Below are 16,735 nucleotides of genomic sequence, written 5' to 3'. Positions count from 1 at the left end.
AAATTAAAATTATGTGTTGATCTGCCAACTGGAACTGTAACAAGAGCCGGGCACTGCTCAAAATCAACAAGAAAATGACATATATCTTGAACCAAAATGTAAATTTAATGTACTTTAACTACACACAATTGAACATTGAACCAAAATGTAAATTTAATGTACTTTCTTAACTACACACAATTGAACATTAACATTTCCACTACCTGGTGGAATAAAACAGTGTATTTCCAGTCTAACATGAATTTTCCTCTGCATTCACGCTTAATAAAACTGCTGCTAATTTTCCTGCAGCAGAGCATCACAAACCAGAGATTACCTCAATCAGCTACAGTAACTACCACGCACAACAGTACTTAAACACCTTTATACAGTGGTCTTAAAAGTCAGCCACATCATTTAAAATAAATATTTAAGCAAAAATAGATGAAACAAAATACGGGACAAAAATAAAATGGCAATGTTACATCGAAATATAATGGTGGACCACATATTTCTCTTTTAAATGTGCCAGCAGTACTGCAACTAATTATTATTAAAATGTCTTACAACTCGCAATAAATTTACATTCATTTCAGTATGCGTTTTCTACGAAAATGTTGACACTGCGAGCACGGCACTCTCGTTAATCCTTCTTCTTGCATTCGGCGGCTTTGGCCGGTGCTGCTGTAATAGCGGCCTTTATACCATCTGCCAGCTGCACATTTTGTGATCCTGCCACCTCCTGCTCCATCTCTGCCGAAAAGCCAAATTCATTCACCCTAGAGGGGTCTATCTTGTATATCCAACGTTGGTACAGAAAGACGAAGAAAATAATATCTGAAACAAAGGTCATTTGTATCATTAGATCAATATCTAGATCAATTTCCCTGTATTCAGAATGTGAAGACAGTATAACATGGACAGCCCTTCCACCATATGCACATCATCATACATGCAAAATGGAACCAACGATAAAATGTTCTACTACTATCGAGCTTAATGGCTGATACAGACAATTAAAGACGCGCAAGAAAATACTCTTCAGATTTAATAATTTACATCTGAAGGGACGTACCATCTCTGAAGCAGCCCAGTCTGTAAAGTGTTGGCATTTTCATGACAAATGCAAAAATGTCGTCAATGAAGGTATTAAGGAACTTGTAAGACATCATACGCCAAGGCAAATGTGCTACAGACTTCAGTTTGTAGTTGATGAAAAGTTGTGGTGTCATCATTATGAAACCTGAAACAAAAATATGAATACAAATTCGGGTAACATCAATACTGGAGTACCCACCTTTCACATTAACACACAATAATTCTAATTCATAACTGGAGCGAGTAAAAATTTTCTAAACAGATAAAATTAACATCAACATGAAATTTTACATCAACTGACATACCTATTTTACACTGTATGAAATAATATAATAATTCGTGTTCAAATGTTTAAATAAAGTGGCTGCTTACCAAATGTGAGAAGGAAGCCGTAAAGCATGTTGAGCACGAAAGAATACCAACCACGGTGCTCCTGGTAGAAAAGGGAGTAGACGGCATAGCCAGCCAGTAACGGGTACAATGCCCACGACAGGTAGTGGAACGCAAGCATGTCATATTGTTTAGTACTCGACTCTATGTACGAGCCCTTATCTGAGAATCTGATCCTTGGAATAAATCCAAATATTCGAGCTTCATAGTCAATACTGATGTCAACCACCTGAAGAATACAGATAAATTTATGTATTTTAGTTTCTAAATATGGATGATAGGAGAAGCATCACGGCTGACATCACATCTTCAGAGGATTGAACAATTCGGTGGAATATATAGTCTTTCACGCAGTGCAGATTACAAAGAGTCGAATGTTACAAACGAATAACAAAACTAGAATTTATCAAGTTCCACACATGAAAGTCACAGTTTTTTCCAATGTACATTGCTCATTAATACATAATTTAGAATGAAGGGAGAGATGAACAGGACAGATACATGTAAACGGTACAAAAAATTATTACTACAATACGCTTGAGAAGACGAAGCGCTACAGAATCGTCTACATAACATCTGAATATTATGAAACACGTTTTACCTTCTGTATCTTCCAGACTTCTATGCAAAGTCCTACAAAACAAGTGAGCTTAATCACTGTATTTGTGTCGCTGTCCAATACATACAGCAGTACAATTAAAGACTGAAACACGCTGAAGAATACTGATCGCACTGACAGGCCTTCCAATGACTTCTGGTTGTTCCAGAACTGAATATCTGTAACACGCATATTACGCAATTAACAGCTGACACAACCTAAATTCTCTCAATAAGATTTATGTCCCTCTTTTACTTTGTTTACACATCCACACACTCATTCTCTCTTCCTCTCACTTCATAAAAAAAAAATTAAATCCGTGGAGTAACAGCTCCGGAGAGCCAAAGCCGACTAGCCTGACTGCTGGCCTCACGTTCACAGGCCTAAGCAGAGGTGAACAATCATCCAACCAGATACAGGATGACGTGTGGTCAGCACGACGAACCCCCAGCCATTGCTAGCTTTCCTGACCGGATTACGCTACTTATTGTAGCTCCCCAATTTCCTCATGATGCTGGGTTGGCACCGGTCGAAAGCTCATGATAATTTCTTCTCCCCCGAGACTCAAACCAGCGCGCTTTCCGTATCGCCAGTCCGAAGCATGATGCCTCAGACCGCGCGGCTACGGCGCAGGCCTCTCTCTTCATAACATGATAATCTGAATGGCTTCAGTAGTCCACCCCCTTCCCACGTCTCATCACTGCAGAAGTAAACAAACACTCAAATTCCTCTCACGCTTTCAGTTACATTCCTAGATCTACGTACCATTCTTGAACGCCAGCAGTTCAAACACGGAATGCAGTATGGATACTAGAATAGTAAGAGTAAGGAGATATGGCGATGTCTCCAGAAGCGCCTCTTTCAATGAATCCTGTTCTTCGTCGTCTTCATCCACAAATGTATCTCCAAGCCAATTCACCGTCCATTTGTTGCGCATCGCATGTGCTGAATATATCTGCCATTTAAAAAGCGATAATGGCTGGTATGTCAGACTCAACTCTAAAGTCCTGTATAATAATTGAAAAAATTAATGACTAAGACTACGCTAATAAGCAGCAATGCTCTCGCTAAGATCCGCACTCATAACCAAGTGACCGAAGACACATCAACTGTGGTTAGCTATAATCTTTTCATAATCTCTTACTTTTAACTTCAAATAATTTTCAAGTTGCATTTTCAAATGATCTGTATGAATTACGATCAGAAATATTATACGTCAAGTACTACAGTACTTTAAAACTGCAAGAGGTGACAGCGTTAAGTCTTACAATGCATGTTAAATCACATTTCCATGTTAGAAAGTCCATTCATAACTGTCGAAGACAGCATACCTGAAACATTAAATTCTATGCTGGAACTTACGTTGTTGTCTTATTGATTGGCTGATACTCTCGAAACATGTTCCAGAAATCATTGAAATAAATAACAGGCTTGTAGTGATCTCCACCCGGTATGAATTCAATATCTGAAATGAAATTAAATAGATTACCCAAGTGCCTCATTATTCCGCTGGCTTTCCATCTTAACAACTTTTCACTTTCAAGTCAAATATTTTATGCGGCACAATATATATATATAAAGAACATTTACAAATTTCTCTGTATTTTCACTCTGAAAGCACAATCTTTAAAATATCCTAAGTTTTCACAAATGCCTTCTAGCCACAATTCAGAACACATATACAATCATGGTACTTTAACCAAATGGACCAGTCATTCATGCTTGGGAAACTACTTTATTTCATACAAATTTCTTCGGCTTTCTGAACACCATTTGAAACAGTGAAATGTTTCCATCCACTGAAAGAATCTAATTTTATTATGCCAAATCATATTCAGAATATATTATGACATTTCCAGTCTGCCTCACTTCTCTGAAATTCTATTATCCTTTCATCTACCCTTTAGATCTTCTGTTTTCCTCTCTTGGGATTTTCAAACCAAAATTTTGTATGCATTTCTTAAGTCCCCAAAGAATGCAGCATCTCATTGCTAATAAATAGGAGATATGCCCATGTGATAATGTGGAGCCAAGTATCGATTCGTCCGACAGAGTGCAGTGAACACCGTACAGAATTCAAAACTATAAAATTTACTTACATTCGTCAAGAGGCGGAGGAACAGACCCCTCAATCCAGTTGGTCTGATCAGTCACCAGATTTAACGTCAGGTTCGGATGCCAATGAGAAACAAATTCCTCTTTCAGAATTTCAGCTCTCTGTGAAGATAAGTGTACAAACAAGGTCAATATAGAACACGTCTCTTGCAAGCATTTCTATACACACACGGTAAAATGTCTATTGCCACGCAATGAACTTGTGTTGATCCTTATTTGCAATCCGTGATCCGCTCTGGTTCAAGTCAAAATTCTCTCTCTACACACATTTATGGCAAGCGATGAGATCTACAATATATAACACTGAGACTTCTCCGAAGTTGAAACTAATGGTGTCTACTGCCTTACCTTCACCTCTGCCAAAGTAGCCGCTGTCTCACCAGTCAGGAGATTATGCGTCTTTGTGTAGCGCAGCCGCTTATATTTATTCAACAGCTTCTTGCTGTAAGCCATGTGATGTGGCGAATACATTCCTTTCCCGGAAGAAGGGTCTGGCGACTTTCCTCTCCGTGTGAAATACACGTGAAGATATATTGATCCATTGTTCTGCACAGCCTAGACGAGACAAAACAAAAATGCAAATTCTTAACCAACTTGCACAAAATACTCAGTAACGTACAATATACAAATGGATTCACTGAAGCTCAAAAGGCTACAATTAATATCTATAGCTAACTCATGCCCTCTTACCCTAAGATGTATTTTAATATTATCCACACATTTCACATTTCCAGAACTTGCAGTAACTGATTATTTTTTAAAGAAGTACCTCCCAGTCCTGTATTAGATTCTTTACTGAATACACTTACCTCTGATACTTTGAATTCAATATTTTGTACACGTGTTCCATCGTTATTAGAACCACTATTCCAGTCCCCATAAACAATACCCTTTTCACTCCAAATCAAGGCTTCTGGGTCACTAAAGTTATTAAACTTTTCACTCTCTGATAAGTATACATATAAATCCTGTTGGGAAAGAAAAGAACAATTTCAAATTAAATAGAACATTTCCCTAGAAATGTTTGACAGTTCCTAGAGTAAAAAATTACAACTGTATTAGTACATTTAATTCACATCCTGAATCACAAGTACATTAGAACATCCCTTAATAAGAGGTACATGATGAATCACCCCCTTTGACCAAACACCATAATGAGAAAGCACACACACTAACTAACTAACTAACTAACTACATGGCTTATGGAACCTGAAGGTTCATCACCGAATTAACCAAAACCCTCATTAACATCATCAGCATATGCCAATAGTTGATGTGTCCCATTCAATTGCAAACCCTCCTGCCTATCTTGGACTTTCCTGATGGCATATTCTAGCGCAAAGTTAAACAGCAACGGAGACAGCATCTCCTTGTTTCAGACCATTCTTAATGGAAAATGAGTCCGATAAATATTTACCTATACAAATTTTGCTATAAGCTTGGGTTCCATAAGCCATCTAGTCAATTAATTGATTTTACAAATCGTTTTCTCACTAAGGGGGATCACCCTGGGCTTCGTGATTCTCTATGACATTCAAAGGTATCAGAAAATCATCCCTTATACAAAACTATTCAAGGACAGGCTTATGTACAGAGGAATACTACAAACGCTCAGTCCTGATCAAATATGCCTGTATATTTTCAAACTAAATATTTTATTATATTTACCATAACAGTTCCATTCTTAAATATATTAAAAGCTGGCAATTTAGTGGCAACAGTGCCACCAGGAACAGGCTCAACTGAGGCTGGCTTTTGGAAAAATGATGCGATGACATAGATAACAATACCCCTCATAACCAGGGTCTTGACGACCGCAAAAATTGATTCCAATTTTGAGGGCTGGTATCCCTCTTGTTCTTGTGCAACTTCCACCGCAGACTGAAAAATGGAAAACACAATATGATCTTCCACCTCTTATTACTACTTCTGCAATAGTATAGGTTCACTTTGGGTATCTGTACCTTTTCAAGCAGTGAACACATTTTAAATTCTACCACTATTGTCATAGAAATGTACGATAAATAAAAGTATTCCTGTGTCGAAACGTCTTTCCAGGCTAGCCGAAGTCATATTTCTTGCGTTGGATTTGAGGTTTTCACACCGGCGAGGTTGATGACGACTGTGTTCTACCAGACTACACGGCTGTGACTGAAATGGTCATGAAAGCATGACTATTCCTTGCAGGAAAACATACGGAATATGAAGATGGCTGTCTTCTGGGTTGATGGCCGTGTAGTCTGGTAGAAGTTTACGTTTTTAAATACAGAATAAAATATAGTACAGTTAAAACCAGCACAGAATGATTAATCGCAATACTAACGTCATTTTCCTGACTCCATGTAGAATCTGGAACATTTTGTTCATTAGAATTTACTGTGTCGATTTGTTCTCCATCCTCATAACAATTTTCACGACCACCATCATCAGCCATGATTAGTAAACTCTCGTTCTCAGACACATTTTCAATATCCATTTCAGCAATTTTAACTTAAACTTAATGTAAACGTATATGATTGGTACAGAGGTGTAATAAAATCGTATTTATCCTTTTATATAACTGTAGATTTTGTAAATAAATTCTTAAACCTTATCCAACTAGAGTTCAATAATGGCCGGTATAGCGCTGACCAACAATGTAGCTTAGCTGCGACATGGCGGGGTTTCGAGAAGTTGGTCGGCAACATTTCCCGCTAGAGGATATTCCGTCTATTGTGAGATTATTCAAGCAACAATTAGAAAGTTCATCTGAACCTGACTTGGCGCTGTTATCCATTGTTGTTGGGGCAGTTGAGAATTCGTTGACATGTAGTAGGATGTTAACTGTGCAGAAGGAAACGGACACGTTGGGTGAACCCAAGCTGCCCGCTGTCGAATATCATATTGCAGAAGCTTTGTATTCCAAATTTCATGCCATAATCAAAGGTGCTGTGGACTTAACACAGTACAGTGGCAGTAAGTATGCCACAAGAGAGCTTGTTAAAAAGGTATCAGATGTAGTCTGGAATTCGTTAACAAGGAGTTATTATAAAGACAGGGCTCACTTGCAAAGTCTCTACAGCTACTTGACAGGTGAGGCTGCTGTTTGTAATTATTCTTCGTTGGTAGTTCTTATATACAGCACAGTAATAGATTTAAATAACATTTATTAAATGTGTTGTTTAGGAAACAAGTTAGACTGTTTTGGAGTGGCATTTGCAGTGGTGGCTGGCTGTCAAGTGCTTGGCTACCAAGATGTTCATCTGGCATTGTCTGAAGATCATGCATGGGTTGTTTTTGGGGAAGGAGGATCAGAAACCGCTGAAGTCACATGGCATGGTAAGCATATTCTTATAGTTTACATATTGAAATGAGTGTCGTTTGATACTACTTTAACATTTCCACTACTTCCTTACAGGAAAAGGGAACGAAGACAAACGTGGTCAGCCAGTTGGCCCTGGCATGGGTTCAAGATCATGGTTATATGTGAATGGTTGCCCTGTAATTTGTACAAGGCCCATGGAGGTTGCAGCATTGGTGTCTGCTATCAATCCAAGTTTAAGTTCATCAAGTGATGCTATGGAAGTTGCACTTCTTCAGCAAGAACTTCTTTGGCTGCTTTATGATCTGGGTCATCTTACACATTATCCGATGGCTATAGGTAAGATAAACATATTTAGTTTAAATTTATTAAGGTAAAATGTTAAACTTTCCTAAAAATTGCATTTCAATAATGGACCTGCTTTAAACAGGTATTCTGCTATGTTGTTACAAGGTGTTCATATCAGAGGAGAGAAAATGCATGGAAAGTAATTTTAGGATTGCGGTTGTTTATGACTTCTTCATGTCACAACGCTCGGAGCCCTACAAATATTGACAGCATTAGAGTGAAATTTAGGTTAGGGTAGGATAGTTTCGTTTATATCATGTTTTTAACAAAATGTGAAAAGTTGGAGAGACAATTTGTCTTGAAAAAAAGTTAAGTAACATTCATTTCATTACATGGGAAATAATTTGAATGGAATTGTGATTGCAGGAAACTTAAGTGATTTGGAAGAAGTGAGCCCCACGCCTGGACGTCCTCCGTGTTCCACCTTATTTCAAGAGGCAGCCATCTCAGCAAGAACATACTATAAAAATCAACATGTGTATCCCTACACTTACCAAGGTGGTTACTTCTACCGACATAAAATGTACAAAGAAGCGTTTCAAAGTTGGGCAAATGCTGCTGATGTTATCAGGTTGTAAGTAGAAAAATAAGTACCGTTTACTCTGTTAAGTTTCAGTTTTCCCATTATAATGACCCAATTTTGTGTTCTTCTGGGATTAATCATATTTTGTGAATGACAGCGTTGTATGGATTCCATGGCTGACATTTAGTCCCATTAAGAATTACCTGGAATTACTGCAGAATTAGAATATAATACTATCACATATTAAATGGAAGGAACATTGTAGTTGATCCTCTCGTGCGAAATGGTGTGAAAGGCACCGACATAATCAATATTTGTTTGTATATTTATTTTAAATTTCTTTGTATGCAGTCATCTGGTTATATAGTATAATACTTTATGCAAAAGGATGAATTTGACAAATGGGGGACTTCATTGTGTAGCATTACAGTTTATCTGAAGAGTGCCCACTTTGCATAATGAATTGGTCTGCAAAGATTTTTTTATATTTCCTTTAAGGTATAATTACTCTCGAGATGATGAAGAAATTTACAAAGAGTTCTTGGAGATTGCTAACGAGTTGATTCCACACATCATGAAGGTGGTGAGCTCAGGCCATAGTGCTCGCTCAATCCTTAAGGATCCTGAATGCTTTGCGCATCTTCTCCGCTTCTACGACGGGATATGCCAATGGGAAGAGGGAAGCCCTACACCGGTGTTGCACATCGGCTGGGCAAAACCTCTCGTAAACACGATTTCCAAGTTCGACGCTGACGTGCGCGCCCAAGTGATCATAGAATGCCGTGGTGACGAATCGAGCGAGGGGTTTGAAGGCGCTGCTGCCGAGCATGACACAGATGGGAAGGATGATGGAGGAAAGAAGGAATTGCTTCTTACGCTACTCAAGGAGGACACCAGTTGTACAGATGAAGAAGTTATGAGTAACAAGAAGAATAGCAGTGGAAGAGAAGTGGCAGGAGATCCCAAGTACCTGAATAACGAGTATCTAAACAACAATAATTACTGCAAGACGAGGGAGGGTACGTAAAGTGAGATGAATCCGGTTCACACCCTTCAACCCAGTTTCTGTCTAATCCATTTTAATATTATACTCCCATCTGTGCCTAGGTATTCCAAGTAGCCGTAGTATTTACAACCAACAATTTTGTACAAAATTTCCCTCATGCCCATCTCATCCTCCCAATTTGATCATCCAAATAATATCTGGCGAACAGTACGCATTATGTTTGTTTTGTATACATATAAACAAAGAAAAAGATTACAAACTTGGAATTGGTGCACCAATCATTTTTGAAAATTCGCAGGTAATGGAAGCCTGTATAAAAACTGCAAACAAGCATTCATAAAATTTAACCATGTAGCATCCATTTATAATTTATGATCATTTCCTTGCACTGTAGTATGTATTTAGAGGAGAAAACATGACTGTCCTTCCAGTATTGGGCTTTCAGGATTCTTCTATGTGCCGTCTGTTAACTTTAACCACATATACACTCATCTACTTGCTGAATTTCGCCATTGATATTTTAATTTTCTTTCGCAGGAGGTGTTGGCAACAGTACACGGGACATCATACGAACACTGGAATCAAAAGTTATCGGAGAAGAGGCAGGTAAACAGAAGTCGCAAGGAGGCGCTGAGGTGTTGGCTCCTCACCCAAGCATCGCTGCGCTCACAGCTGCATGCGGTGAAAAGATACTTAACCCAGAGTATCTTCTGCAGGGCGGTGGTGAGCCGTTCGTAGGAGCAGGCAGCATCGCTTCGGAGCCTAAAGTAACCACAGTACCAACATCAAATGGAGCACACAATCCTGGCCCTTCGAAACAGAACGCATCCCTTGGCAGTGGAAATGTAAGGGTTCGAGATCAGTCTGAGCTTAAGTCCCCAGGCAGACCGAGACTTACATTGCACAGCCAGAAGATGAAGGGTCTAAAAGACCTGTTACTAGCAGAAAAATTGAACACTCATGCCATTTCATTGCAGCTTACTGCACAGTCCCAGGTGCAGGTTAGTAGGAAAGGCCGAGGAAGTCTGGAACCCGATATAGCGGCTATCGGCATAAGGGCGAAAAGGGCACGAAGGGACTAGAGGAATTGGGTTTTAAGATGGTTCAGGTCATTGTAGCATATCATGTAGTCCCTTCATGGTTAGAAGAGGAGTGGTTGTGTTTTGAACACTCTGTTATTTGAGGACAGCAGGAATTATTGCACATTTGAGTCTTTTTCACAAATTGACGATCGAGTGACATATGTCTTCGTAACGCACTAGACAAAAAAACGTGCAAACCGAGTAATTAGTTGTTCATTTTGTTTCAAATTACAATTATTAGTTGTAAAAGGTCTTAAACTGTGAGTATGTGTTTAAGCTAGTCAGCTTATAGTTTTTTGGTGGTAAGTTGTGTTGACAGAGGTTGGTCACCCCACTTTTCCTTTCTCAGTAAAACTGTTTAAATTCAGGGTCACTCAGAACCCAGGATTTTGTCCAAAATTTATCTCACAGCTTACACAATTGCAGCGTTGTGGGCTTTCTGACGATCGTAACAGGAAGGGACTTCAAGATGTGCCGAGGCAGAACCATGGTACCACTCTAAAATCCAAAGAGTACTATAAAAACCTTGCCTAAAATACCAGTACAGTATACATTACATCCCACTCTTCCTCAGAAAGTCCTAACACTTATTTTTATCATAGATACTGTAAAAAGAAACTTTTTTCTAGTAAGGAAATTGTAAGAAAGTACAAATCTGATGTTTAAAAAAAGGAACTCAAAAATGTATTTACGTATCTATTTTGTTAACTTGACGACTGCGACGTAAAAGGCTCGACTTCTTCGTAATTAAACGCGTACATGTAAATTTAACCGGGATGTATGGTCGGATCGTTAATCCTGTGTCGGTTTTTTGTAAATTTTCGCCGTCTCTTGTAGTTTTTAAGCATGTTTTTCTTCCTCCCTTAGACTTATTTAATGGTATGATATTAGATTGAGAACAGTGTCCCAGAGTCCTGAAAGGACTTTACTGTTGTTGGTTCCAGTTAAATTTACATCTAATGTACAGTGTCATCCCAAACCAGTATTAAATTTTTGGGGAAGAGTTTATAAAATGTGTTAGGCCATGTTTAAAACATGTTAAAGACTTCACTTGTTAGGCTTGATATCCCAGTCGTCGTGTTGTTGGCTATTAGGAAAAGAATTTCTTGTCATATAGAAGCCCCTAAAAAAATCTGGTGATAAAAACTATACCACGCAGAGTTAAATCATAAAAATGTTTAGCGTTTAGAACAGTGTGAAGTAAAGTTTTAACATAGATGAATGTTCTCTTTCATGGTTAAGGTTGTGTTTGCTACTGTTCTGAGAAAATCATAATTTTTGGAATAAGCTCGCACGTATAGGGAGGGACATATAAGTGAATTTAGTTCCCCAGATGCATATGTTTATAGATGCAAGTCAAGAACATGTATATTTTATGCTTTCAGCACATAATGCAGCACTACTAACAAAAAAATCTCCTGTAAATGCTTTACTCTCTAAGATAAGTTTCATAATTCAGATGAGCTGTCTTAAGAAAAAACTGATTATGTCGGTATTTGTTATATGATGTAACCCTAACAGATAAGGTATAGAGTAGCGTACTCCATAGGTTGTTCCCAGTGACATTCCAAATGTGCAGTTTCTATTTCATCATTCCTATGGATTTAAAACTTACCAAGTATTAACATAAATTTTGTCTGTATTTAATTTGAATTTGTAACTGTGTGACTAATATTCAGAATTCAAATATTTTGCAAATTGAATTTTTATTGTAACTTCATTCAATTTTTATAAAGAAATTGTGGGAAAGTATACCTAATACAAATATATATATGAGGAAATTCCATATGTGTATTTCACGCATACAATAGTTTGTTAACGTAACTTACACGTCTTCAAGTTAAATGTGTTTTTAGATATTTGGGGGTTGACTTGTTGAATGGAAGTCTTAAGTTTCAGTATTCAACTTAGTTCTTCATATTTTAACATTTCTGTTCATAGATGATCATAGAAATGCAGTTGCTTACTAATGTCTGACATGAGTTACATGGAAGTATTTGATAGTTGAGGTTTAGATGAATATGTTTTAATATAACCAACACCTAAAATAATATATGTGTAGTTTCAGTATAGCGTAAAATAGGGTGCAAAGCGAAACCAAATTTATTTTTTAAGATGATTTGTCTTCTGGGTTGTCGCGTAGTCTGGTAGAAATTTGCCACTGTTTCACTAAGTTATCCCAGCTCACATTTCTGGTCGTGATTAAAAATAAGATATTTCGGAATTGATCTGGTTCATCGGAGCATATTAGTAGCCTATTTTTATAGCCGTAACAACTCTGTATTATTTTAGAATTCCCGTGTTTATCCTGCATCTCCTAGAGAAGTCTAGCTGAGACTATGTGAATATTATTTTGTGGAAATTTGCCATATTATTTATTTGACTGTTCCCAACCTGTTATTAAATAGTGAGAAAAATACCTCTTTATTCACTGTATCCATTTTTATTAAGCATATTTTACAGATGGAGAATGCTTTAAGTATTTCTTTTAGATATAGTCCATTATTATGAATTTTCCTTCTTGGCAATGGAAGGTGATGGAACGATATTGACGATAGTTTTAAGATTTAACTAGTAGATATGATGTCCCAAACAATAGGAAACATGAAGTTTGATCTGATTAGCCTAGAGTTTTGAACACTGTTGATTGCAATATGTGACTGTTGTGATGAATGTCGAGAGGTATGTTGAAACTCTGTGACGGATTTTTATTTTTTGAAGTATTAAATTAAGGTGAAAACATGTTAAAAATTGTGTAGGATACGAAAGGGCCGTGAAGACTGTGATTTCGTGAGTGACTAAAAAATAAGAAAATGAAATCAGTATTTTTGTAAGAAGAAAAGTCACTTATGAATTAAGTAGCTAGTTAAGATTAATTTGTGTACCTTTTTTTATCTGTGCAGTAAAACACGTTTAATTTGACCATGTCTAGAAGACGGTTTGTTACTGTTTGTTAAAAGGTTGTTTGTAAAGTATCATACGATGTGGCAGAAAGGAGATGAGCATGTATATATTGGCACAGACTGTAAATTTTTTTCCTTCCTCCAGAGGATGTTCAAAGTTGTCATAGTGTACCAGTAGCTCTGGAATGTTCATGTTCTTTGTGTGGGTGAAAGCAAGTACCTGAATGTCAGACCTAGTGGAGACAGATTAATGATCGCAGATCTTTAAGAAATATTCTGAATTAATATAATATATGAATCTCCATTTTTAAGGGTTTTACGCTAATATGAACAGTGAAAATATTTATGTAATGGAAAAGAGAAAAATACAAAGTTCCCAAAAAGGAACCATTTAGCTGCAGTACCTACAGATAGTGTAACCTCTGCGTATGCCACAGTTTCAGGTGTAATCTGATTATAAAGTACCTCCCCCCCGTCATTAATGTTGAATAATATGGCTCGAGAAGAATGGGATGGGTGGGGAATGTAGCACGCATGGATGGGACAAGAGGTTTGCACCGGGTATTGATTGGGAAGCCTGAGGGGAAGAGACAGCTGGGGAGACTGGATTTTGTTGGCCCAGGACAGGGTCCGGTGGATGGGTTTAGTTAATTCGGTGATGAACCTTCGGGTTCGGTAAGCCATGTAGTTAGTTAATATGGCATATGTACTGGTATAATAATAAATTAAAGTTAACCACAATTATTGGTATGAATTATGTCAGCTGGAAAGTATTAACGGCCAGTTTTTTAAATCCTTCTTGAAGTAATTTTATAAGCCCTTCTATAAAGAATCGTCAGAGCATTTACTCTGTTTATTATTTAACAAATGTTTTTGTATCATGTTTTGTGACCATTTAAAGTGAAGTACAGAAGTACGTAGAGGTGCGTGTATTTTTACAGTAACCTATGCGAACTGGTTATCTGGATTCACTTTCCATCAGATTCTAAATATATCTGCAATTAACACGTCCATGACACTTGAACTTTAATTTTGTACTTATTTTTATGTCTTTGGGATCTCATTCCAACAAGTGCCCACTGTTTTCTGTATCTCTAGCTATAGTGGTGATATTCAGTTGTAATGGTCAGTGGTGGTAGTTGACGAGTCTATTAGAGGGAATGACGTATTGAAATGGTGAGACCATAATGATATGTTTAGTCACCTTTGTCACAAGGTTCTCTAAATATTGGTAAATGTAAACCATTTACAGTGACTTACAGGTAAAATACTTCGATGATGTTTCGGAAGTAAAAAAAAGAACAGTTGTTGCACATATGATGTGAACTTTTAAACAAGTCATTTTGTGCCAGTGGCATAATTACACATTGTTTTCAAAACATATTATATAAGGCTGTTAGATTTTCATATAGGCTATGGAAACTAAACTGAACTAGATACCCTTACGTGATAAAACAAAAATGATTAGCTATGTAATGGAGTACACTGTATTTTGTTATTTGATCTTATGTGTTTGAACAATAAATCATAAAACTAAAGTTGACAATGGAATTAGTACATGAATTGAATCGATCGTGATGTTTGAGGTCAGATTAATCTAGTTTTACTGCAGTTTGATTTATCGGGCATATAATTAGTCGCAGCAAGTGACAATGATAAGACTGTTGTGCTTGAATGTAGCAGCCTGGTGATTGGGGCAATACACAGTGGCTTGTGGTGCATGGTGATCTTATTTGTGGTAGTGTTCTACTAGTTTTACTATGGTGCAATGACATCAAACATGCTTCATTCAGAAACATAGTGCCTCTTTAGAAATTTGTTTGGTTCTCAGGAACCTGGTTTGATGTTTATATCAAGTTCTGTATAAAGTAGTCTATTTATGGATGTGCAACCATAACTGTTTTCATCAGTTGATTTGTTACAAGGTTTCATTATCAGCATCTTTGTTTTTCAACATTTTATACTAGAATAACCGGAGATCTTGTGCAACATAATGTCACAAAGGCAATTCAGTAAGACGCATAAGTGCTGTAATAAAATGGGCAGCATATATCTTTGTCATTTTGTGCATAGAACTGAAAAAGCGCAAAGCATTTTCACTTTTCAGATGCAATATTTTATCATCATGTTTAAAAGATCTGGCACATAAAACTTGTAAGTTGACTTCAGATTTTTGACTTAATGTATCTTAAGGAACTCATGATTCATTGTGTTAAACTGTGTTTACACTTCAAAATAGAGTAGTTTTCAATTACGTTTTAGCTGTTCATTTTATTTTCTTCCATTTTAAATTGAGTTTGACTAATGATATGATTTTTGCCAGTGAAAGTGAGTTCAAAATTTCAGGCTTAGTTGTTAGGAGTGCATTTTTAGGATGCTTGTTGTAACAAGTGTCTTGTAATAGTAAAAGAGTTGGTGTGCATCTTGTAATATTCTGTATTAGTTTCAGTTTTTGTAATTTTGCCCCTGTATCTGCCACAGACAGCATACTTTTTACATCATCCAAGTATCAGTGAATGATATAATTTGTATTTTTCTCGCAAGTGGCACATTTTTCTGAATGTAGCAGAACTGATGTTATGAAATGCATGTTTTTTCTCTTGTTTGTTCTTAGTTGAGATAGGGGTACAGTATACAGAATATAATAGGTTCTAGTCTCAGTACATCACTATATTTTTAAATTCAATAAAATGTAATAGAAGTTCTTTATCGCCAATAAAAATATAGTAACCGCAACAGTAAAAAAAGAATTGCTTCAATTTAATGTTGGTATTCTCCACCAAACTCTGTAAAATGGACATTAGGTTTCTGGTGACTTAATATTAATCTGTAAGATTAATTTTCCAATCTTTGGAAACTTCTGTAGTTGCTGAGAAGTCATCAGTTGTCTAGAGTTCATTATTAGTAAATAATAATAAATAGAACTGGCTCTCTGTATAACTAATATGTAAATTTGTAAGACCCAATGTGGGAAAGATTTTTCTTTTACTGCTGAATGTTCAGTGAACAGTACACATAATGCTTAGGTTAAAAAACAAAGGAACTTTAAAAGAATCACTTTATAGTGCATAAGACCTTGTATTGTACTGATATTTTCTTTTGTCTCCACAATATGAAGCCATTGATTGGATGTAAACATATTGAAACAAAGTCTCTTAAGTTCCATTTTGATTTTATGAACTTCTGTAAGAAGTAAATGTTTATAACTAATATTCCCTTTTGTTTTATTTAAAAGATCCTAATTCCCTGCCAGCACACATCTAAGGAGGAAGAAATACTAATACAATTTAGTGTTGGACCCTCGGAATTAAAAACTTTTCAAACAATTATTTTTCTGTAAAATGTAAAGTAACATGGCTGTGGGGCAAACTATATATAAATCACTTTCCATC

General features: G+C 36.8%; 2 protein-coding genes across 3 annotated transcripts; one reads left to right on the top strand and one right to left on the bottom strand.

Moving 5' to 3' along the window:
- Positions 1-84: 84 nt before the first annotated feature.
- LOC110828793 (putative lipid scramblase CLPTM1) lies at positions 85-6,654 on the bottom strand. 2 transcript variants are annotated; one of them, XM_022061827.2, is made up of 11 exons: positions 6,504-6,654; positions 5,849-6,061; positions 4,990-5,148; positions 4,529-4,735; positions 4,165-4,282; positions 3,428-3,530; positions 2,831-3,072; positions 2,069-2,244; positions 1,450-1,696; positions 1,055-1,222; positions 85-816 (listed from the first exon to the last, which is right to left on the bottom strand). In XM_022061827.2, the coding sequence occupies exons 1-11, from the start codon at positions 6,612-6,614 to the stop codon at positions 623-625; spliced, it is 1,938 nt and encodes a 645-aa protein (XP_021917519.2). In that variant the 5' UTR covers positions 6,615-6,654; the 3' UTR covers positions 85-622. The 2 variants fall into 2 exon arrangements, with proteins under 2 accessions (XP_021917519.2, XP_087205469.1); XM_087349343.1 differs by lacking the exon at positions 6,504-6,654 and adding an exon at positions 6,145-6,303.
- Positions 6,655-6,787: 133 nt separating this feature from the next.
- On the top strand, positions 6,788-16,555 carry Mnn1 (menin 1). The gene is made up of 6 exons (XM_022061864.2): positions 6,788-7,252; positions 7,346-7,498; positions 7,578-7,820; positions 8,196-8,403; positions 8,851-9,371; positions 9,896-16,555. Exons 1-6 carry the CDS (start codon positions 6,835-6,837, stop codon positions 10,438-10,440), a joined length of 2,088 nt encoding a protein of 695 aa, XP_021917556.2. The 5' UTR covers positions 6,788-6,834; the 3' UTR covers positions 10,441-16,555.
- The last annotated feature ends 180 nt before the right edge of the window (positions 16,556-16,735 follow it).

Source organism: Zootermopsis nevadensis, unplaced genomic scaffold, assembly GCF_977971745.1.
Source record: "Zootermopsis nevadensis isolate Lab colony 2312 unplaced genomic scaffold, Znev_1.0 Znev_ptg000016l, whole genome shotgun sequence".
NCBI lineage: Eukaryota > Metazoa > Arthropoda > Insecta > Blattodea > Termopsidae > Zootermopsis > Zootermopsis nevadensis.
The sequence above is the reverse complement of the archived record's forward strand: the minus strand, read 5'-3'. Positions and strand labels throughout refer to the sequence as shown.